The 24,902-nt window shown below is 37.9% G+C and overlaps 1 protein-coding gene across 2 annotated transcripts in view; it reads left to right on the top strand.

Annotated features, from left to right (window-relative positions):
* Window positions 1-24,902, top strand: part of LOC101891093 (uncharacterized) — a 622,803-nt gene that overhangs the window by 39,389 nt on the left and 558,512 nt on the right. For both annotated transcript variants that reach the window (XR_009344233.1, XM_059131841.1), the window contains exon 3: window positions 23,536-23,594. Coding sequence is in view for 1 of the 2 variants with exons in the window: in XM_059131841.1 (XP_058987824.1) it covers window positions 23,536-23,594 (59 nt within the window). In the remaining variant the exon portion in view is untranslated. The remainder of the gene's footprint in view (window positions 1-23,535; window positions 23,595-24,902) is intronic.

Raw genomic sequence — 24,902 nt, forward strand, 5'->3', positions numbered from 1 at the left:
TAGAGGCAAAACTTAAAAACAAAATATACATATTACAAAAAAAGACCCAAAGGGAGAAAATTACAAAATACGCAGTAGGGGCAAAACCAAAAAAAAAAAGAGTTAAAAAGCACCATTTGGAACGAACGTGGAATTTTTCAAAAAATAAAATCCTTAAAAAAATATATTTAAATTTTAACACGTAAAAAAGCAGTAAGTTAATTTAAATTTAATTTTTCAAAAAAAAAAAAATAATAAATAAATAAAATCCATTAAAAATTCTTTTAAAATCTTTAAAATATCTAATATAGGAAGGTGCCGATATGGGGGGATATACGATATTGTGGACCTATAAAGACAAATCTATGTCTGCGTGTAAAGTACTCACAAGAAACTCCTTGTGTGGATTTTCAGATAATTCCATTGGAAAAAGTGGTTAAAATAATCAAAATACCGAATATAGGGGAGTACCGTTATATGGGGGATATACGATATTGTGGACCCATATAGACAATCCCGTTTTAGGGGTAAAGTGCGCACAAAGAACTCCGTGTGTGGATTTTCAGACAATACGATTGGTAAATGTGGCTAAAATCATCAAAATACCGAATATCGCGGGGAATCGTTATGTGGGAGCTATACGTTATCGCTAACCTATATAGAGAATTCTCTGTCGGGGGTAAAGTGCTCACAAAGAACCCCTTGTGTTCAAGAACCCCTTGTGACCATTCCGTTGCAAAATATGGGTAAAAACATCAAAATACCGAATATCGGGGGTACCGTTATATGAGGGCTATACGATAACGTGGACTTATATAGATAATTCTCTGCCGAGGTATAAAGTACCCACAAGGAACTCCTTGTGTGGATTTTCAGACAATTCCGATGAAAAATGTGGGTAAAATCATAAAAATGCCGAATATCGGGGGGGGGGGGGGGGGGGGTGGTACCGTTATAGGGGGGATATACGATATCGTGGACCTGTATAGACAATTCTCTCTTAGGGGGTGAAGTACTCACAAGGAACTACTTGTGTGGATTTTAAGACAATTCCATTGAAAAGTGTGGCTAACATCATCAAAATACCGAATATAGGGGGGTACAGTTATATGGGGGATATACGATATCGTGGACCTATATAGACAATTCTTTTTAAGGGGTAAAATGCCCACAAGGGACTTGTTTTGTGGAATTTCAGACAATTTCAATGAAAAATGTGGATAAAATCATCAAAATACCAAATATCGGGGGTACCGTTATATGGGCGCTATACGATATGGTGGACCTATATAGATAATTCTCTGCCGAGGTATAAAGTACTCACAAGGAACTCCTTGTGTGGATTTTCAGATAATTCCGATGAAAAATGTGGGTAAAATCATCAAAATACCGAATATCGGGGGGTACAGTTATATGGGGGATATACGATATCGTGGACCTATATAGACAATTCTTTTTAAGGGGTAAAATGCCCACAAGGGACTTGTTTTGTGGAATTTCAGACAATTTCAATGAAAAATGTGGCTAACATCATCAAAATACCGAATATCGGGGGGTACAGTTATATGGGGGATATACGATATCGTGGACCTATATAGACAATTCTTTTTAAGGGGTAAAATGTCCACAAGGGACTCCTTTTGTGGAATTTCAGACAATTCCATTGAAAAATGTGGCTAAAATCATCAGAATACCGAATACCGTGAAGCTACCGTTATATGGGGGCTATACGATATTGTGGACCTTTACAGATAATTCTCTACCGAGGTTTAAAGTACCCAAAAGGAACTACTTGTGTGGATTTTCAGACAATTCCATTGAAAAATGTGGCTAAAATCATCAAAATACCGAATATCGGGGGTACCGTTATATGGGGGCTACACGATATCGTGGACCGATATAGACCATCTTCGAACTTAACCTGCCTGCAGACAAAAGAGAGATCTATGCAAAATTTTAGCTTCCTATCTTAATTCGTTTAGACTGTAGCGTGATTAAAACAGACGGACGGGGCCAAATTTTAAACAATTCCGGTAAATAATCTCGCTAAAATCATCAAAATACCGAATATCGGGAGGTACCGTTATATGGGGGCTATACGACGACGTGGACTTACACAGACAATTTTCTGTCTTAGAGTGTAGTCCATTTCGAACTTCATATATCAAACTTGAAACAATTCCGGTGAATGATGATGCTAAAATCATCAAAATACCGAATATCGAGAGGTACCGTTATATGGGCGCTATATGAAAATGTGGACCTACATGTCCCATTTACGAACTTACGATATATCCTCCCTAATATGGTGGAGGGTATAAAAAATAGATAAAGGAGGATAACAAAGTCCCAAATAAAGAACATACAATTTTGAAAAGAGGATATGAAAAGTCCCAAATAAAAAAGAAAAAAATTAAGAATAGGAAAAAACCAAGAAGACGCAACAAACAAGAAATATAAAAAGCAAAAGCTAAAAATCAAAACATGGAAAAGGAGTTCCAAAATCAAAAGCTCCAAGAAGGGGAGCGTGAAAATCCTCGGCCAGTGAATACACACGAATACAACAAACAAATCGATTCCATTGAAAACTTTTTTCGATTTGAGAATTTTTGCAATGAGATATCTTTTTTCGTGATTTTTTAGCGATTTGAAAAAGTAATTATCTTTTAACTTTGATGTGACCGCGTTAAATTATTTCGATATCATCTATTCCGTTTCGCCATCACATAATTCAGTACTACACTACCATGTAACCCGCCATCAATTTCAGTTCTCAAGAAATCAAGTCAATTAAATAAATTGGTATTAATATTTAAATTCAAGAATAAAAAAACACTACAAATGTACATTAAAAAAAGTAAGTCAAAATGGAAAAAAATCATGCAACATAAAACATTACTATTGTACATCTCAAAAGTCACAATGAAAATGTTAATATATCACATTTTTACGCGATTTTTTTGAATATTATCCTTTTCGGACAGGAGACAATTTCGAATTTGTATGAATTGTTAAAATCAGTCCAGCGGTCCTTAAGTTATAAGCGCAGTCACTAACACAACATTCTTTTATATATATAAGATTACGGCCCTTTGATAAAATTTTCTTGTATGCTGTATTGTAAAAATCTCTGCACATTTATGAGTTGTATGCTCAGTAGATCAAGCTTATATGAGAATAAAATTGTGCGTAAGTTTGTCATTCCGTTTATAACTCATCGAAATAATCATTTTAGAACCAACGAAGTATATATATATATATATATATATATATATATATATATATATATATATATATATGTATATTCTTGATCGGTGTAAAATTCTAAGACGATTTATCCCTGTCTGTCCATCCGTCTGTTGTAATCACGCTACAGTCTAAACGAATTAATATTTTGCACAGATCTCTCTTTTGTCTGCAGGCAAAAGATATCGTATAGGCCCCATATAACGGTACCCCTAGATATTCGGTATTTTGATGATGTTAGTCACATTTTTGAATGGAATTGTCTGAAATTCCACACAAGGAGTCCCTTTTGTATACTTTATACCTCGGAAGAGAATTGTCTATATTGGTCCACGATATCGTATAGCCCCCATATAACGGTATCCTCCTATATTCGGTATTTTGATGATTTTACCACATTTTTTAACGGAATTGTCTGAAAATCCACACAACGAGTTCCTTGTGTGTACTTTATTCCTTGAAATATAATTATCTATACTGGTTCACGATATCGTATAGCCCCCATATAACGGTACCCCCGATATTTGGTATTTTGACATTTTCCCATGGAATGGTCTGAAAATCCACACCAGGAGTCCCTTGTGAGTACTTTATCCCCTGAGAGAGAATTGTCTATATAGGTCCACGATATCGTATAGCCCCCATGTACAAAATACTTTGTACATACTTTTGAGTGCGGTTGAGGCGCTGGGAAAATCTAGCAATAAACAATAAATATTATAATATTACATATTTCCTAGCTGCCATAAAATACCAATTCGGTGATCTTGTGCGCTGACGCATACGATAATGTGTGAATTAATAGAGGTTATGACCCACACGCACAGATATCGATGCGCTCAGTAGATGTACAAGACCACTTGAATGAAATGACAAGCAGCCCTGCAATGTTCTCCATTCAATATTAGAATAGATATGAATAATTGTGTGGCTGCGATTAGGTTTAGTAAAAATCTGAATTGAATCAACAGCCAAACTATTCGGTCGTGTTTCTTTTCTCGCTATTACATTGATCCTTCAAGCCGGATCGAGAATTGAATCAACAGCTAAACCATTCGGTTGGTTTTCTTTTCTCACTCATTGGTCCTTCGAAAAATAAAGAATCGACAACCTAAAATAAAATTGGTTTGAGTTATCCTCCACCAGTGGTAAGAAACTCAGAAAAACCAAAAAAGAAATAACCATTCTTCAAAAAAGAGGAGAACAGCTACAAAAAAAAGAAGTCTGCTGAAACATTTTAAAAAATAGTCGAAGGGATTAAAGTATATGAAAAAGCCATGGTGCAAAAATAGAAAAGCCATAGAGGCAAAACTTAAAAACAAAATATACATATTACAAAAAAAGACCCAAAGGGAGAAAATTACAAAATACGCAGTAGGGGCAAAACCAAAAAAAAGAGTTAAAAAGCACCATTTGGATCGAACGTGGAATGTTCTCCATTCAATATTAGAATAGATATGAATAATTGTGTGGCTGCGATTAGGTTTAGTAAAAATCTGAATTGAATCAACAGCCAAACTATTCGGTCGTGTTTCTTTTCTCGCTATTACATTGATCCATCAAGCCGGATCGAGAATTGAATCAACAGCTAAACCATTCGGTTGGTTTCCTTTTCTCACTTTCGGTCTTTCGAAAAATAAAGAATCGACAACCTAAAATAAAATTGGTTTGAGTTATCCTCCACCAGTGGTAAGAAACTCAGAAAAACCAAAAAAGAAATAACCATTCTTCAAAAAAGAGGAGAACAGCTACCAAAAGAAAGAAGTCTGCTGAAACATTTTAAAAAATAGTCGAAGGGATTAAAGTATATGAAAAAGCCATGGTGCAAAAATAGAAAAGCCATAGAGGCAAAACTTAAAAACAAAATATACATATTACAAAAAAAGACCCAAAGGGAGAAAATTACAAAATACGCAGTAGGGGCAAAACCAAAAAAAAAGAGTTAAAAAGCACCATTTGGATCGAACGTAGAATTTTTCAAAAAATAAAATCCTTAAAAAATTCTATTTAAATTTTAACACGTAAAAAAGCAGTAAGTTAATTTAAATTTAATTTTTCAAAAAAAAAAAAAAATAAATAAATAAAATCCATTAAAAATTCTTTTAAAATCTTTAAAATATCTAATATAGGAAGGTGCCGATATGGGGGGATATACGATATTGTGGACCTATAAAGACAAATCTATGTCTGCGTGTAAAGTACTCACAAGAAACTCCTTATGTGGATTTCAGATAATTCCATTGGAAAAAGTGGTTAAAATAATCAAAATACCGAATATAGGGGAGTACCGTTATATGGGGGATATACGATATTGTGGACCCATATAGACAATCCCGTTTTAGGGGTAAAGTGCGCACAAAGAACTCCGTGTGTGGATTTTCAGACAATACGATTGGTAAATGTGGCTAAAATCATCAAAATACCGAATATCGCGGGGAATCGTTATGTGGGAGCTATACGTTATCGCTAACCTATATAGATAATTCTCTGTCGGGGGTAAAGTGCTCACAAAGAACCCCTTGTGTTCAAGAACCCCTTGTGACCATTCCGTTGCAAAATATGGGTAAAAACATCAAAATACCGAATATCGGGGGTACCGTTATATGAGGGCTATACGATAACGTGGACTTATATAGATAATTCTCTGCCGAGGTATAAAGTACCCACAAGGAACTCCTTGTGTGGATTTTCAGACAATTCCGATGAAAAATGTGGGTAAAATCATAAAAATGCCGAATATCGGGGGGGGGGGGGGGGGGGGTGGTACCGTTATAGGGGGGATATACGATATCGTGGACCTGTATAGACAATTCTCTCTTAGGGGGTGAAGTACTCACAAGGAACTACTTGTGTGGATTTTAAGACAATTCCATTGATAAGTGTGGCTAACATAATCAAAATACCGAATATCGGGGGGTACAGTTATATGGGGGATATACGATATCGTGGACCTATATAGACAATTCTTTTTGAGGGGGTTAAATGCCCACAAGGGACTTGTTTTGTGGAATTTCAGACAATTCCATTGAAAAATGTGGATAAAATCATCAAAATACCAAATATCGGGGGTACCGTTATATGGGCGCTATACGATATGGTGGACCTATATAGATAATTCTCTGCCGAGGTATAAAGTACTCACAAGGAACTCCTTGTGTGGATTTTCAGATAATTCCGATGAAAAATGTGGGTAAAATCATCAAAATACCGAATATCGGGGGTACAGTTATATGGGTGATATACGATATCGTGGACTTGTATAGACAATTCTCTTTCAGGGGGTAAAGTACTCACAAGGAACTACTTGTGTGGATTTTAAGACAATTCCATTGAAAAATGTGGCTAACATCATCAAAATACCGAATATCGGGGGGTACAGTTATATGGGGGACATACGATATCGTGGACCTATATATACAATTCTTTTTGAGGGGGTAAAATGTCCACAAGGGACTCCTTTTGTGGAATTTCAGACAATTCCATTAAAAAATGTGGCTAAAATCATCAAAATACCGAATACCGTGAAGCTACCGTTATATGGGGGCTATACGATATTGTGGACCTTTACAGATAATTCTCTACCGAGGTTTGAAGTACCCAAAAGGAACTACTTGTGTGGATTTTCAGACAATTCCATTGAAAAATGTGGCTAAAATCATCAAAATACCGAATATCGGGGGTACCGTTATATGGGGGCTACACGATATCGTGGGCCGATATAGACCATCTTCGAACTTGACCTGCCTGCAGACAAAAGAGAGATCTATGCAAAATTTTAGCTTCCTATCTTAATTCGTTTAGACTGTAGCGTGATTACAACAGACGGACAGACAGACGGTGGGACAGACGGACGGACGGGGCCAAATTTTAAACAATTCCGGCAAATAATCTCGCTAAAATCATCAAAATACCGAATATCAGGAGGTACCGTTATATGGGGGCTATACGAAGACGTGGACTTGCACAGACAATTTTCTGTCTTAGAGTGTAGTCCATTTCGAACTTCATATATCAAACTTGAAACAATTCCGGTGAATGATGACGCTAAAATCATCAAAATACCGAATATCGAGAGGTACCGTTATATGGGGGCTATATGAAAATGTGGACCTAGATGTCCCATTTACGAACTGCCTACTGGAAAAATAAACGTGTGTGCAAAATTTTAGCCATCTATCTCAATTCATTCGAAAGATAGCGTGATTACAACAGACGGACGGACAGACCGACAGACGGACATCGCTAAATCGACTTAGAATTTTACGCTGATCAAGAATATATATACTTTGTTGGGTCTGACATGAGTATTTCGAGGAGTTACAAACGGAATGACAAAGTTAATATATCCTCCCTAGTATGGTGGAGGGTATAAAAATAGATAAAGGAGGATAACAAAGTCCCAAATAAAAAACATACAATTTTGAAAAGAGGATATGAAAAGTCCCAAATAAAAAAGAAAAAAATTAAGAAAAGGAAAAAACCAAGAAGACGCAACAAACAAGAAATATAAAAAGCAAAAACTAAAAATCAAAACATGGAAAAGGAGTTCCAAAATCAAAAGCTCCAAGAAGGGGAGCGTGAAAATCCTCGGCCAGGGAATACACACGAATACAACAATATAGCAACAATGCAGCAACAGTTTCGGGCGTTCCAGGAGATGGTGCTGCAGCAGCAGCAGGAGCAAATTAAATCGGTGAACGAACAATTTAAGCAGATGTTTCTTATGCAACAAACCAACACAAATAAATATGACACGGAACAAGAGGAAAGACAAGTCGTCGAAACTGAGAGAGACGACCTGTCCAAACAACTGGCAAATGTAAGAGAAGGACATAATGCTGTTGAACCAACTCAGATTCCAGGCTTGGAAGGTAATTCAGAACGGTATTGCCTTAGAGAAATCAATAGCAAATCATTAATGGCCGTTAGAACAGAAGATGACAAACCGGAGCTTACCATAAAGCCAATGCAATCATTTGCCACGTGGGTGATGACGGTCTGCAGCGATGGTCTACTAATTTGGCAGCATTTAAAATGAAGCCCGCAGATAAAGGTGGTGGTATCGACAAGAGAGACTGGGCAAAGCAGTTGAGTTGGTTCCTGGAAGCGGTTTCCTAAACTAAAACAGTCCATAAAACATAAGCCGCCCGGGAGAATGTAAAAAATACTTTACGTCATGATATCGATCATAACTCACGGATAAGGGTACAACCCCATTTCATATTTATATAAGCATCGTAAGATTTATGCTATTTTTGGGGTCTTGGCCACTTTGTCATTTTTTTGGCCCTTATTTGGCATCTTTGATTCTAAGGGGTAGAGAACCTCTTCGCATAAAATTTGAAATTTTTGGAGTAGGGCCCAAATTGTATATATGCTACCTTGGGGTAGGGAACCATCATACAGATAATTGCCCCATAGGAATTTATTTAAGAAAAGTCCCCACACTGGAGTATCCACTTTCACATCAAATGTGTGGTCAGAAAATAAAATTTTGTATTCTATTGCATTTGTAAACGTAAATTTGGGAACGTAGATTTGGGATGTACATTTATATAAAACTAGCTGGCCCAGTCCGCGTTGCCGGTCCGTAATTCTAGTCTTTAATGTATAGTTTTTAACGCATAATAATTCACAAATCTGGCTCACATATGTGGTACAATTTTTAGTATAAATGATGACTCGATTAAATAGAAATAAATACGTCTTTAAAAAAACCTGATACCATTTTTCAGTAAGAGCTTTTAGTTTGAGAGTTAAAAACCTAAATAATAAAACATATATTTCTCATTGGACGGATTATTTCCAAATCTAATAAAAATTCAAAATTTTCTTTCATTTTGTTTCCACTGTAATTACAAATAACCAAAAAAAAAAATTGAGTCAAATCGGCCCAACCGTTCTCAACTGATGTGTTACTATACTTTTTCAAATGTTTTACATATAAATTTAACGAAGTAGGTATTGACAGTTCCTCTAACCCCAAACAGATAACGAGGGTTGGAGGGAGAAAGTCAAGATTACATCGTATACTAACTGTGAAACAGATATATTCATGATTTTGGCAAATATTAGGATTTTAGATAAATCGAAAAATGAGCCCAAAATTGGGCGTGGTCCCTTTTCCTTTGCATAAAAACCTAAATTGGGGTAGGACGAACATTTAAAAAAATATACAAGTAGTTCTAGACGGTCTCAAGTGATTGAATTACCAACGAACAACAATTGGTTTATATATAGATTAAAAAGTAGACGTGGTCAGTTCCTCAGCCCCCAAATAAATACTTAGGATTGGAGGGAAAGTCAACAGTATGTCGTGTAATAATTTTCAAACCGGTATCTTCATTATTTGACAAATATAAGGATTTAAGATAAATCGAAATAGTGGGCGTAAAAGTAGGCGTGATCAATATTTGTTTCTTTAAAAACCTAACTCAGGGTACGACGAACGTTTGTTCAAAAAAATATGCAAATTGGTCCAGCCGTTCTCAACTGATTCCATTACCAACGAACAACAATTGATTTGTATATATATAGATAAATTGTGAAAACATGAACAAATTACTAATATAAGAAAGTAGCACGGAAGCGAATATTTGTTGAATCGTCATTTTATTATACTATAATTAAAAATATAGACTCTATGGGGTCTCCAACTTACAATTTTAATGGCAAATAAAATTAATTCCCATCCTACGGTAATGGGTGTAAAATAGCTATATTTTTGATTTGGCCTATATTTGTCATATAAGATTAAAAGGGGTAGAAGAAAGTTTTCAATGTAGGTCGAGTAGTGCCCATATAAAGGTACCTCCTCATTTTACCATATTTCAAAGGATTTGGCTAAAAATGTATATTTGGGGTGGAAATCTTATACAAAAATCTCAACATATATACAAATTGTAGAATTTTTTAGAATAATAGTACTCCCTCAAGTCCACCTTTTGGCGGACAAACAGACCGACATGGTTAGAGTTACTTATGAGGACTATAATGCACAATCTGAGGTGCTAATGGGTTTAAAAAAGTAATAACTTTGGCTATTCTTAAATCATTCAGCCCTCAATTATGAGGTGTACAAAATACAATAAATTCCAAATTACTCCTCATTTGACTGAAAAATTTTGCTACGAGATAAGATTGATATATACTTTTTAATGGATTTGTATAGCACATCCACAGTTTAAACATTAAAGCCCAAGGCTTAAATATGGGTACAGGTATTTAAAACACTTTTAATCGACCAGTACGTGAACACTTATATCAGTCATATCTGTAAATAATTATGCTTTGACAAATATGCGTAATAGACAAAAACTGCGGGCCAGCAACGCGGACCGGGCCAGCTAGTATTAGATATTTCCCAGCCGCCATAAAATACCAATTCGGTGATCTTGTACGCTGACGCATACGATAATGTGTGAGATAATAAAGGTTATGACCCACACGCACAGATGTCGATGCGCTCAGTAGATGTACAAGACCACTTGAATGAAATGACAAGCAGCCCTGCAATGTTCTCCATTCAAGATTAGAATATATATGAATAATTGTGTGGGGGCGATTAGGTTAAGTAAAAATCAGAATTGAATCAACAGCCAAACCATTCGGTAGTGTTTCTTTTCTAACTATTACATTGATCCTTCAAGCCGGATCGAGAATTGAATCAACAGCCAAACCATTCGGTTGGTTTATTTTTTCATTCACCCCATATAACGGTACCCCCCATATTCAGTATGTTGATGATTTTACCCACATTTTTCAACGGAATTGTCTGATAATCACACAAGGAGTTCCTAGTGGGTGCTTTTTCCCTGGGAAAAGAATTTCATTGAAAGACCTTTAAATAGTTATTTCATTTCTTTATACTTATAATTACGCTCCTTATTGGGTACAAACAATAACTACAAATTTAAAAAGATTTTGCATCTACAAAAATCGTTTTTATTTCGTATCTACAAAAGTCGTTTTTATTTTCCGCATGTCTATTATACACTCTTATACAACAGAAAGTGTTGCAAGACTAAGCGTTGTCTTCGCTAGTTAAAATCGTTTTTATCTTCTCGCACATTATGTCACTCTATATTTGTTTTTATACCCTCCACCAAAAAAGGTATGGAGGGTATATTAAGTTCGTCATTCCGTTTGTAACTCATCGAAATAATCATTTTAGACCCAACAAAGTATATATATTCTTGATCAGCGTAAAATTCTAAGACGATTTAGCCCTGTCCGTCCGTCTGTTGTAATCACGCTACAGTCTAAACGAATTAAGATAGGAAGCTAAAATTTTGCACAGATGTCTCTTTTGTCTGCAGGCAGGCCAAGTTCGAAGATGGGCTATATCGGTCCACGATATTGTATAGCCCCCATATAACGGTACCCCCCGATATTCGGTAGTTCGATGATTTTACCCACATTTGTCAACGGAATTGTCTGAAAATCCACACAAGGAGTTCCTTGTGGGTACTTTATACCTCGGCAGAGAATTATCTATATAGGTACACAATATCGTATAGCCAACATATAACGGTACCCCCCGATATTCGGTATTTTGATGATTTTACCCACATTTTTGAACGGAATTGTCTGAAAATCCACACAAGGAGTTCCTTGTGGGTACTTTATACCTCGGCAGAGAATTATTTATATAGGTCCACAATATCGTATAGCCCCCATATAACGGTACCCCCCGATATTCGGTATTTTGATGATTTTACCCACATTTTTCAACGGAATTGTCTGAAAATCCACACAAAGAGTTCCTTGTGGGTACTTTATACATCGGCAGAGAATTATTTATATAGGTCCACAATATCGTATAGCCCCTATATAACGGTACCCCCCGATATTCGGTATTTTGATGATTTTACCCACATTTTTGAACGGAATTGTCTGAAAATCCACACAAGGAGTTCCTTGTGGGTACTTTATACCTCGGAAGAGAATTATCTATATAGGACCACAATATCGTATAGCCCCCATGTAACGGTACCCCCCGATATTCGGTATTTTGATGATTTTACCCACATTTTTCAACGGAATTGTCTGAAAATCCACACAAGAAGTTCCTTGTGGGTACTTTATGCCTCGGCAGAGAATTATCTATATAGGTCCACAATATCGTATAGCCCCCATATAACGGTACCCCCCGATATTCGGTATTTTGATGATTTTACCCACATTTTTCAACGGAATTGTCTGAAAATCCACACAAACAGTTCCTTGTGGGTACTTTATACATCGGGAGAGAATTATCTATATAGGTCCACAATATCGTATAGCCCCCATATCACGGTACCCCCCGATATTCGGTATTTTGATGATTTTACCCACATTTTTCAACGGAATTGTCTGAAAATCCACACAAGGAGTTCCTTGTGGGTACTTTATACCTCGGCAGAGAATTATCTATATAGGTCCACAATATCGTATAGCCCCCATATAACGGTACCCCCAGATATTCGGTATTTTGCTGATTTTACCCACATTTTTGAACGGAATTGTCTGAAAATCCACACCAAGAGTTCCTTGTGGGTACTTTATACCTCGGCAGAGAATTATCTATATAGGTCCACAATATCGTATAGCCCCCATATAACGGTACCCCCAGACATTCGGTATTTTGCTGATTTTACCCACATTTTTGAACGGAATTGTCTGAAAATCCACACAAGGAGTTCCTTGTGGGTACTTTATACCTCGGCTGAGAATTATCTATATAGGTCCACAATACCGTATAGCCCCCATATAAAGGTACCCCCCGATATTCGGTATTTTGATGATTTTACCCACATTTTTGAACTGAATTGTCTGAAAATCCACACAAGGAGTTCCTTGTGGGTACTTTATACCTCGGCAGAGAATTATCTATATAAGTCCACAATGTCGTATAGCCCCCATATAACGGTACCCCCAATATTCGGTAATTTGATGATCTTACCCACATTTTTCAACGGAATTGTCTGAAAATCCACACAAGGAGTTCCTTGTGGGTACTTTATACCTCGGCAGAGAATTATCTATAGGTCCACGCTATCGTATAGCCCCCATGTAACGGTACCCCCCAAAATTCGGTAGAATTATTTATATAGGTCCACAATATCGTATAGCCCCCATATAACGGTACCCCCCGATGTTCGGTATTTTGATGATTTTACCCACATTTTTGAACGGAATTGTCTGGAAATCCACACAAAGAATTCCTTGTGGGTACTTTATACCTCGGCAGAGAATTATTTATATAGGTCCACAATATTGTATAGCCCCCATATAACGGTACCCCCCGATATTCGGTAGTTCGATGATTTTACCCACATTTGTCAACGGAATTGTCTGAAAATCTACACAAGGAGTTCCTTGTGGGTACTTTATACCTCGGCAGAGAATTATCTATATAGGTCCACAATATCGTATAGCCAACATATAACGGTACCCCCCGATATTCGGTATTTTGATGATTTTACCCACATTTTTGAACGGAATTGTCTGAAAATCCACACAAGGAGTTCCTTGTGGGTACTTTATACCTCGGCAGAGAATTATTTATATAGGTTCATAATATCGTATAGCCCCCATATAACGGTACCCCCCGATATTCGGTATTTTGATGATTTTACCCACATTTTTCATCGGAATTGTCTGAAAATCCACACAAGGAGTTCCTTGTGGGTACTTTATACCTCGGCAGAGAATTATCTATATAGGACCACAATATCGTATAGCCCCCATGTAACGGTACCCCCCGATATTCGGTATTTTGATGATTTTACCCACATTTTTGAACGGAATTGTCTGAAAATCCACACAAGGAGTTCCTTGTGGGTACTTTATACCTCGGCAGAGAATTATTTGTATAGGTTCATAATATCGTATAGCCCCCATATAACGGTACCCCCAGATATTCGGTATTTTGCTGATTTTACCCACATTTTTGAACGGAATTGTCTGAAAATCCACACAAGGAGTTCCTTGTGGGTACTTTATACCTCGGCTGAGAATTATCTATATAGGTCCACAATACCGTATAGCCCCCATATAAAGGTACCCCCGATATTCGGTATTTTGATGATTTTACCCACATTTTTGAACTGAATTGTCTGAAAATCCACACAAGGAGTTCCTTGTGGGTACTTTATACCTCGGCTGAGAATTATCTATATAGGTCCACAATACCGTATAGCCCCCATATAAAGGTACCCCCGATATTCGGTATTTTGATGATTTTACCCACATTTTTGAACTGAATTGTCTGAAAATCCACACAAGGAGTTCCTTGTGGGTACTTTATACCTCGGCAGAGAATTATCTATATAGGTCCACAATGTCGTATAGCCCCCATATAACGGTACCCCCAATATTCGGTATTTTGATGATCTTACCCACATTTTTCAACGGAATTGTCTGAAAATCCACACAAGGAGTTCCTTGTGGGTACTTTATACCTCGGCAGAGAATTATCTATATAGGTCCACGCTATCGTATAGCCCCCATGTAACGGTACCCCCCAAAATTCGGTAGAATTATTTATATAGGTCCACAATATCGTATAGCCCCCATATACCGGTACCCCCCTATGTTCGGTATTTTGATGATTTTACCCACATTTTTGAACGAAATTGTCTGAAAATCCACACAAAGAATTCCTTGTGGGTACTTTATACCTCGGCAGAGAATTATTTATATAGGTCCACAATATTGTATAGCCCCCATATAACGGTACCCCCCGATATTCGGTAGTTCGATGATTTTACCCACATTTGTCAACGGAATTGTCTGAAAATCCACACAAGGAGTTCCTTGTGGGTACTTTATACCTCGGCAGAGAATTATCTATATAGGTCCACAATATCGTATAGCCAACATATAACGGTACCCCCCGATATTCGGTATTTTGATGATTTTACCCACATTTTTGAACGGAATTGTCTGAAAATCCACACAAGGAGTTCCTTGTGGGTACTTTATACCTCGGCAGAGAATTATTTGTATAGGTTCATAATATCGTATAGCCCCCATATAACGGTACCCCCCGATATTCGGTATTTTGATGATTTTACCCACATTTTTCATCGGAATTGTCTGAAAATCCACACAAGGAGTTCCTTGTGTGTACTTTATACCTCGGCTGAGAATTATCTATATAGGACCACAATATCGTATAGCCCCCATGTAACGGTACCCCCCGATATTCGGTATTTTGATGATTTTACCCACATTTTGAACGGAATTGTCTGAAAATCCACACAAGGAGTTCCTTGTGGGTACTTTATGCCTCGGCAGAGAATTATCTATATAGGTCCACAATATCGTATAGCCCCCATATAACGGTACCCCCCGATATTCGGTATTTTGATGATTTTACCCACATTTTTCAACGGAATTGTCTGAAAATCCACACAAGGAGTTACTTGTGGGTACTTTATACCTCGGCAGAGAATTATCTATATAGGACCACAATATCGTATAGCCCCCATGTAACGGTACCCCCCGATATTCGGTATTTTGATGATTTTACCCACATTTTTGAACGGAATTGTCTGAAAATCCACATAAGGAGTTCCTTGTGGGTACTTTATACCTCGGCAGAGAATTATCTATATAGAACCACAATATCGTATAGCCCCCATGTAACGGTACCCCCCGATATTCGGTATTTTGATGATTTTACCCACATTTTTCAACGGAATTGTCTGAAAATCCACACAAGGAGTTACTTGTGGGTACTTTATACCTCGGCAGAGAATTATCTATATAGGTCCACAATATCGTATAGCCCCCATATAACGGTACCCCCAGATATTCGGTATTTTGCTGATTTTACCCACATTTTTGAACGGAATTGTCTGAAAATCCACACAAGGAGTTCCTTGTGGGTACTTTATACCTCGGCTGAGAATTATCTATATAGGTCCACAATACCGTATAGCCCCCATATAAAGGTACCCCCCGATATTCGGTATTTTGATGATTTTACCCACATTTGTCAACGGAATTGTCTGAAAATCCACACAAGGAGTTCCTTGTGGGTACTTTATGCCTCGGCTGAGAATTATCTATATAGGTCCACAATATCGTATAGCCCCCATATAAGGGTACCCCCCGATATTCGGTATTTTGATGATTTTACCCACATTTTTGAACGGAATTGTCTGAAAATCCACACAAGGCGTTCCTTGTGGGTACTTTATACCTCGGCAGAGAATTATCTATATAGGTCCACAATATCGTATAGCCCCCATGTAACGGTACCCCCCGATATTCGGTATTTTGATGATTTTACCCACATTTTTGAACGGAATTGTCTGAAAATCCACACAAGGAGTTCCTTGGTGGTACTTTATACCTCGGCAGAGAATTATCTATATAGGACCACAATATCGTATAGCCCCCATGTAACGGTACCCCCCGATATTCGGTATTTTGATGATTTTACCCACATTTTTCAACGGAATTGTCTGAAAATCCACACAAGGAGTTCCTTGTGGGTACTTTATGCCTCGGCAGAGAATTATATATATAGGTCCACAATATCGTATAGCCCCCATATAACGGTACCCCCCGATATTCGGTATTTTGATGATTTTACCCACATTTTTCAACGGAATTGTCTGAAAATCCACACAAGGAGTTACTTGTGGGTACTTTATACCTCGGCAGAGAATTATCTATATAGGACCACAATATCGTATAGCCCCCATGTAACGGTACCCCCCGATATTCGGTATTTTGATGATTTTACCCACATTTTTCAACGGAATTGTCTGAAAATTCACACAAGGAGTTCCTTGTGGGTACTTTATACCTCGGCAGAGAATTATCTATATAGGACCACAATATCGTATAGCCCCCATGTAACGGTACCCCCCGATATTCGGTATTTTGCTGATTTTACCCACATTTTTGAACGGAATTGTCTGAAAATCCACACAAGGAGTTCCTTGTGGGTACTTTATACCTCGGCTGAGAGTTATCTATATAGGTCCACAATACCGTATAGCCCCCATATAAAGGTACCCCCCGATATTCGGTATTTTGATGATTTTACCCACATTTTTGAACTGAATTGTCTGAAAATCCACATAAAGAGTTCCTTGTGTGTACTTTATACCTCGGCAGAGAATTATTTATATAGGTCCACAATATTGTATAGCCCCCATATAACGGTACCCCCCGATATTCGGTAGTTCGATGATTTTACCCACATTTTTGAACGGAATTGTCTGAAAATCCACACAAAGAGTTCCTTGTGGGTACTTTATACCTCGGCAGAGAATTATCTATATAGGTCCACGCTATCGTATAGCCCCCATGTAACGGTACCCCCCAAAATTCGGTAGAATTATTTATATAGGTCCACAATATCGTATAGCCCCCATATAACGGTACCCCCCGATGTTCGGTATTTTGATGATTTTACTCACATTTTTGAACGGAATTGTCTGAAAATCCACACAAAGAGTTCCTTGTGGGTACTTTATACCTCGGCAGAGAATTATTTATATAGGTCCACAATATTGTATAGCCCCCATATAACGGTACCCCCCGATATTCGGTAGTTCGATGATTTTACCCACATTTGTCAACGGAATTGTCTGAAAATCCACACAAGGAGTTCCTTGTGGGTACTTTATACCTCGGCAGAGAATTATCTATATAGGTCCACAATATCGTATAGCCAACATATAACGGTACCCCCCGATATTCGGTATTTTGATGATTTTACCCACATTTTTCAACGGAATTGTCTGAAAATCCACACAAGGAGTTCCTTGAGGGTACTTTATACCTCGGCAGAGAATTATTTATATAGGCCCACAATATCGTATAGCCCCCATATAACGGTACCCCCCGATATTCGGTATTTTGATGATTTTACCCACATTTTTCAACGGAATTGTCTGAAAACCCACACAAAGAGTTCCTTGCGGGTACTTTATACATCGGGAGAGAATTATCTATATAGGTCCACAATATCGTATAGCCCCCATATAACGGTACCCCCCGATATTCGGTATTTTGATGATTTTACCCACATTTTTGAACGGAATTGTCTGAAAATCCACACAAGGAGTTCCTTGTGGGTACTTTATACCTCGGCAGAGAATTATCTATATAGGACCACAATATCGTATAGCCCCCATATAACGGTAGCTTCACGGTATTCGGTATTTTGATGATTTTACCCACATTTTTCAACGGAATTGTCTGAAAATCCACACAAGGAGTTCCTTGTGGGTACTTTATACCTCGGCAGAGAATTATCTATATAGGACCACAATATCGTATAGCCCCCATGTAACGGTACCCCCCGATATTCGGTATTTGGATGATTTTACCCACATTTTTCAACGGAATTGTCTGAAAATCCACACAAGGAGTTCCTTGTGGGTACTTTATACCTCGGCAGAGAATTATCTATATAGGTCCACAATATCGTATAGCCCCCATATAACGGTACCCCCCGATATTCGGTATTTTGATGATTTTACCCACATTTTTCAACGGAATTGTCTGAAAATCCACACAAGGAGTTCCTTGTGGGTACTTTATACCTCGGCAGAGAATTATCTATATAGGTCCACAATATCGTATAGCCCCCATATAACGGTACCCCCAGATATTCGGTATTTTGCTGATTTTACCCACATTTTTGAACGGAATTGTCTGAAAATCCACACAAGGAGTTCCTTGTGGGTACTTTATACCTCGGCAGAGAATTATCTATATAGGTCCACAATACCGTATAGCCCCCATATAAAGGTACCCCCCGATATTCGGTATTTTGATGATTTTACCCACATTTGTCAACGGAATTGTCTGAAAATCCACACAAGGCGTTCCTTGTGGGTACTTTATGCCTCGGCAGAGAATTATCTATATAGGTCCACAATATCGTATAGCCCCCATATAACGGTATCCCCCGATATTCGGTATTTTGATGATTTTACCCACATTTTTCAACGGAATTGTCTGAAAATCCACACAAAGAGTTCCTTGTGGGTACTTTATACCTCGGCAGAGAATTATCTATATAGGTCCACAATATCGTATAGCCCCCACATAACGGTACCCCCAGATATTCGGTATTTTGCTGATTTTACCCACATTTTTGAACGGAATTGTCTGAAAATCCACACAAGGAGTTCCTTGTGGGTACTTTATACCTCGGCTGAGAATTATCTATATAGGTCCACAATACCGTATAGCCCCCATATAAAGGTACCCCCCGATATTCGGTATTTTGATGATTTTACCCACATTTTTCAACGGAATTGTCTGAAAATCCACACAAGGAGTTCCTTGTGGGTACTTTATACCTCGGCAGAGAATTGTCCCTATAGGTCCACGACATCGTATAGCCCCCATATAACGGTAGCTTCACGGTATTCGGTATTTTGATGATTTTACCCACATTTTTCAACGGAATTGTCTAAAAATCCACACAAGGAGTTCCTTGTGGGTACTTTATACCTCGGCAGAGAATTATCTTTATAGGCCCACAATATCGTGTAGCCCCCATATAACGGTACCTCCCGATATTCGGTATTTTGATGATTTGACCCACATTTTTCATCGGAATTGTCTGAAAATCCACACAAGGAGTTCCTTGTGGGTACTTTATACCTCGGCAGAGAATTATCTATATAGATCCACGATATTGTATAGCCCTCATATAACGGTACCCCCAGATATTCGGTATTTTGCTGATTTTACCCACATTTTTGAACGGAATTGTCTGAAAATCCACACAAGGAGTTCCTTGTGGGTACTTTATACCTCGGCTGAGAATTATCTATATAGGTCCACAATACCGTATAGCCCCCATATAAAGGTACCCCCCGATATTCGGTATTTTGATGATTTTACCCACATTTGTCAACGGAATTGTCTGAAAATCCACACAAGGAGTTCCTTGTGGGTACTTTATGCCTCGGCAGAGAATTATCTATATAGGTCCACAATATCGTATAGCCCCCATATAACGGTACCCCCCGATATTCGGTATTTTGCTGATTTTACCCACATTTTTGAACGGAATTGTCTGAAAATCCACACAAGGAGTTCCTTGTGGGTACTTTATACCTCGGCAGAGAATTATCTATATAGGTCCACAATATCGTATAGCCCCCATATAACGGTACCCCCAGATATTCGGTATTTTGCTGATTTTACCCACATTTTTGAACGGAATTGTCTGAAAATCCACACAAGGAGTTCCTTGTGGGTACTTTATACCTCGGCTGAGAGTTATCTATATAGGTCCACAATACCGTATAGCCCCCATATAAAGGTACCCCCCGATATTCGGTATTTTGATGATTTTACCCACATTTTTGAACTGAATTGTCTGAAAATCCACATAAAGAGTTCCTTGTGTGTACTTTATACCTCGGCAGAGAATTATTTATATAGGTCCACAATATTGTATAGCCCCCATATAACGGTACCCCCCGATATTCGGTAGTTCGATGATTTTACCCACATTTTTGAACGGAATTGTCTGAAAATCCACACAAAGAGTTCCTTGTGGGTACTTTATACCTCGGCAGAGAATTATCTATATAGGTCCACGCTATCGTATAGCCCCCATGTAACGGTACCCCCCAAAATTCGGTAGAATTATTTATATAGGTCCACAATATCGTATAGCCCCCATATAACGGTACCCCCCGATGTTCGGTATTTTGATGATTTTACTCACATTTTTGAACGGAATTGTCTGAAAATCCACACAAAGAGTTCCTTGTGGGTACTTTATACCTCGGCAGAGAATTATTTATATAGGTCCACAATATTGTATAGCCCCCATATAACGGTACCCCCCGATATTCGGTAGTTCGATGATTTTACCCACATTTGTCAACGGAATTGTCTGAAAATCCACACAAGGAGTTCCTTGTGGGTACTTTATACCTCGGCAGAGAATTATCTATATAGGTCCACAATATCGTATAGCCAACATATAACGGTACCCCCCGATATTCGGTATTTTGATGATTTTACCCACATTTTTCAACGGAATTGTCTGAAAATCCACACAAGGAGTTCCTTGAGGGTACTTTATACCTCGGCAGAGAATTATTTATATAGGCCCACAATATCGTATAGCCCCCATATAACGGTACCCCCCGATATTCGGTATTTTGATGATTTTACCCACATTTTTCAACGGAATTGTCTGAAAACCCACACAAAGGGTTCCTTGCGGGTACTTTATACATCGGGAGAGAATTATCTATATAGGTCCACAATATCGTATAGCCCCCATATAACGGTACCCCCCGATATTCGGTATTTTGATGATTTTACCCACATTTTTGAACGGAATTGTCTGAAAATCCACACAAGGAGTTCCTTGTGGGTACTTTATACCTCGGCAGAGAATTATCTATATAGGACCACAATATCGTATAGCCCCCATGTAACGGTACCCCCCGATATTCGGTATTTTGATGATTTTACCCACATTTTTCAACGGAATTGTCTGAAAATCCACACAAGGAGTTCCTTGTGGGTACTATAGGACCACAATATCGTATAGCCCCCATGTAACGGTACCCCCCGATATTCGGTATTTGGATGATTTTACCCACATTTTTCAACGGAATTGTCTGAAAATCCACACAAGGAGTTCCTTGTGGGTACTTTATACCTCGGCAGAGAATTATCTATATAGGTCCACAATATCGTATAGCCCCCATATAACGGTACCCCCCGATATTCGGTATTTTGATGATTTTACCCACATTTTTCAACGGAATTGTCTGAAAATCCACACAAGGAGTTCCTTGTGGGTACTTTATACCTCGGCAGAGAATTATCTATATAGGTCCACAATATCGTATAGCCCCCATATAACGGTACCCCCAGATATTCGGTATTTTGCTGATTTTACCCACATTTTTGAACGGAATTGTCTGAAAATCCACACAAGGAGTTCCTTGTGGGTACTTTATACCTCGGCAGAGAATTATCTATATAGGTCCACAATACCGTATAGCCCCCATATAAAGGTACCCCCCGATATTCGGTATTTTGATGATTTTACCCACATTTGTCAACGGAATTGTCTGAAAATCCGCACAAGCAGTTCCTTGTGGGTACTTTATGCCTCGGCAGAGAATTATCTATATAGGTCCACAATATCGTATAGCCCCCATATAACGGTATCCCCCGATATTCGGTATTTTGATGATTTTACCCACATTTTTCAACGGAATTGTCTGAAAATCCACACAAAGAGTTCCTTGTGGGTACTTTATACCTCGGCAGAGAATTATCTATATAGGTCCACAATATCGTATAGCCCCCACATAACGGTACCCCCAGATATTCGGTATTTTGCTGATTTTACCCACATTTTTGAACGGAATTGTCTGAAAATCCACACAAGGAGTTCCTTGTGGGTACTTTATACCTCGGCTGAGAATTATCTATATAGGTCCACAATACCGTATAGCCCCCATATAAAGGTACCCCCCGATATTCGGTATTTTGATGATTTTACCCACATTTTTGAACGGAATTGTCTGAAAATCCACACAAGGAGTTCCTTGTGGGTACTTTATACCTCGGCAGAGAATTGTCCCTATAGGTCCACGACATCGTATAGCCCCCATATAACGGTAGCTTCACGGTATTCGGTATTTTGATGATTTTACCCACATTTTTCAACGGAATTGTCTAAAAATCCACACAAGGAGTTCCTTGTGGGTACTTTATACCTCGGCAGAGAATTATCTTTATAGGCCCACAATATCGTGTAGCCCCATATAACGGTACCTCCCGATATTCGGTATTTTATGATTTGACCCACATTTTTCATCGGAATTGTCTGAAAATCCACACAAGGAGTTCCTTGTGGGTACTTTACCCACCGACAGAGAATTCTCTATATAACGGCTAACGATAACGTATAGCTCCCATATAACGATTCCCCGCGATATACGGTATTTTGATGTTGTTAGCCACATTTTCCAATCGTATTGTCTGAAAATCCACACACGGAGTTCCTTGTGAGTACTTTACACGCAGACATAGATTTGTCTTTATAGGTCCACAATATCGTATATCCCCCCATATATCGGCACCTTCCTATATTAAATATTTTAAAGATTTTAAAAGAATTTTTATTGGATTTTATTTTGTTTTGAAAATTTTCTAATTCGTTCCAAATTGTGGAGGGTATTCAAAGTTCGGCCCGGCCGAACTTACTGCTTTTTTACTTGTTTTTTTTTTTTCAATATATTTTGGATTGATTATAGTATGGACGGGGTAGTACTTACCTGTAATTATATTTTATTTCAGATAAAGCCGTATTAAGCAATGCTTTAGATGATATAAAGTTTTTCGAAGTGAACCCGCAGGTAAGTCTGTCGTAAAAATTGACCAACACCTTTATTTAGACTTGGCTTAGCATCCTAGTACATGTCGACACTAAGTGTTATTTAATTTAATTATTATTATTTAAATAATCTGTGAATGTCTTATTCTCCTTTTGTGATATTGTTTAGTGTGATTATGCTAAGTTAGATTAATCTTTGTAGTACCAAAGACAAATATTTTTATTCCCTCCACCTTAGAAAGTAGCATTTCTGAAAATTCATCGTTGACCTCATAAAGTATACATATATATTCGTAATCAGCATAAAATTCCAAGTCGATTCAACGATGTCCGTCTGCCTGTCTATCTATTGAAACCACGATACAGCACAAATTTGACGTAGAGCATCAAAATTTAGCAGAAAATTTGTATTGTGCCTAAAATGGTTGGTATTGAAAATGAGATATATCGGTCCACGTTTTGCCATAGCCCCCATACAACGGTACCTCCCGATATTCGGTGTTTTGATGATTTTTGCACATTTTTTAACGGATTTTAACAGAAATTGGTATTTTTAGTTCGTAATGGGTTGTAGCTCGTGTTGCGAAACATTGTATTATTATATTACCCACATAATTGTTTCAAATTTGGTATTTAAGAAGATTTATAAGATGACAATCCTTGAAGTATAAAATTGTCTATAGAGGTTTCCGTTTTGGTATGGCCCCACATAACCGCCTCACTCACTTTACGGTTTTTTGATAAGTTTAACTACATTATGCAAAAGGTCTTATTGGTATATGAAGTTTAAAATGAAACACGCTTGAATTCAGATACCTTTATGTAAAAAGGTTTTCTTTACCCTAAGGTGGAGGGTATTAAAAGTTCTGCCCCGCCGAACATAATGTTTTTTTGCTTGTTTAAATAAATACGATTAGAAATTCTGCCAAGCCGGCAGGTTCTGCTTTTGTTCTCATCTTAATATTTGGCCGTTCGAGCTGGATAAATATGAATTTTCAAGAGCAACAATCCACTACTGTTTATATGAACGAAGCAGTTTCTCCCACCAGTGGCGAGAAAGTCTAAATTAAAGGCCTGCACAAGACGAATTGTATGAATTATGCTTTTTCCGACACTGACTTTGTCTACTCAAGCATGCGCTATGTATTTGATAGGCAATGACAACCAACAACATCCCCCATTTTGATTCATGTGTGCCATTGTCTAAGGTTCGATCGTGGCATGGCTAACTCGAATATTTGCATGGTGTTCTCCATAAATGCAGGATGTCGACGATGACATCGAACCATAGCATCGTCAAATTGTGTATCATTTGTGTACGTGTGCTTAA

This window comes from Musca domestica, unplaced genomic scaffold (genome assembly GCF_030504385.1).
Source record: "Musca domestica strain aabys unplaced genomic scaffold, Musca_domestica.polishedcontigs.V.1.1 9, whole genome shotgun sequence".
Lineage (NCBI taxonomy): Eukaryota > Metazoa > Arthropoda > Insecta > Diptera > Muscidae > Musca > Musca domestica.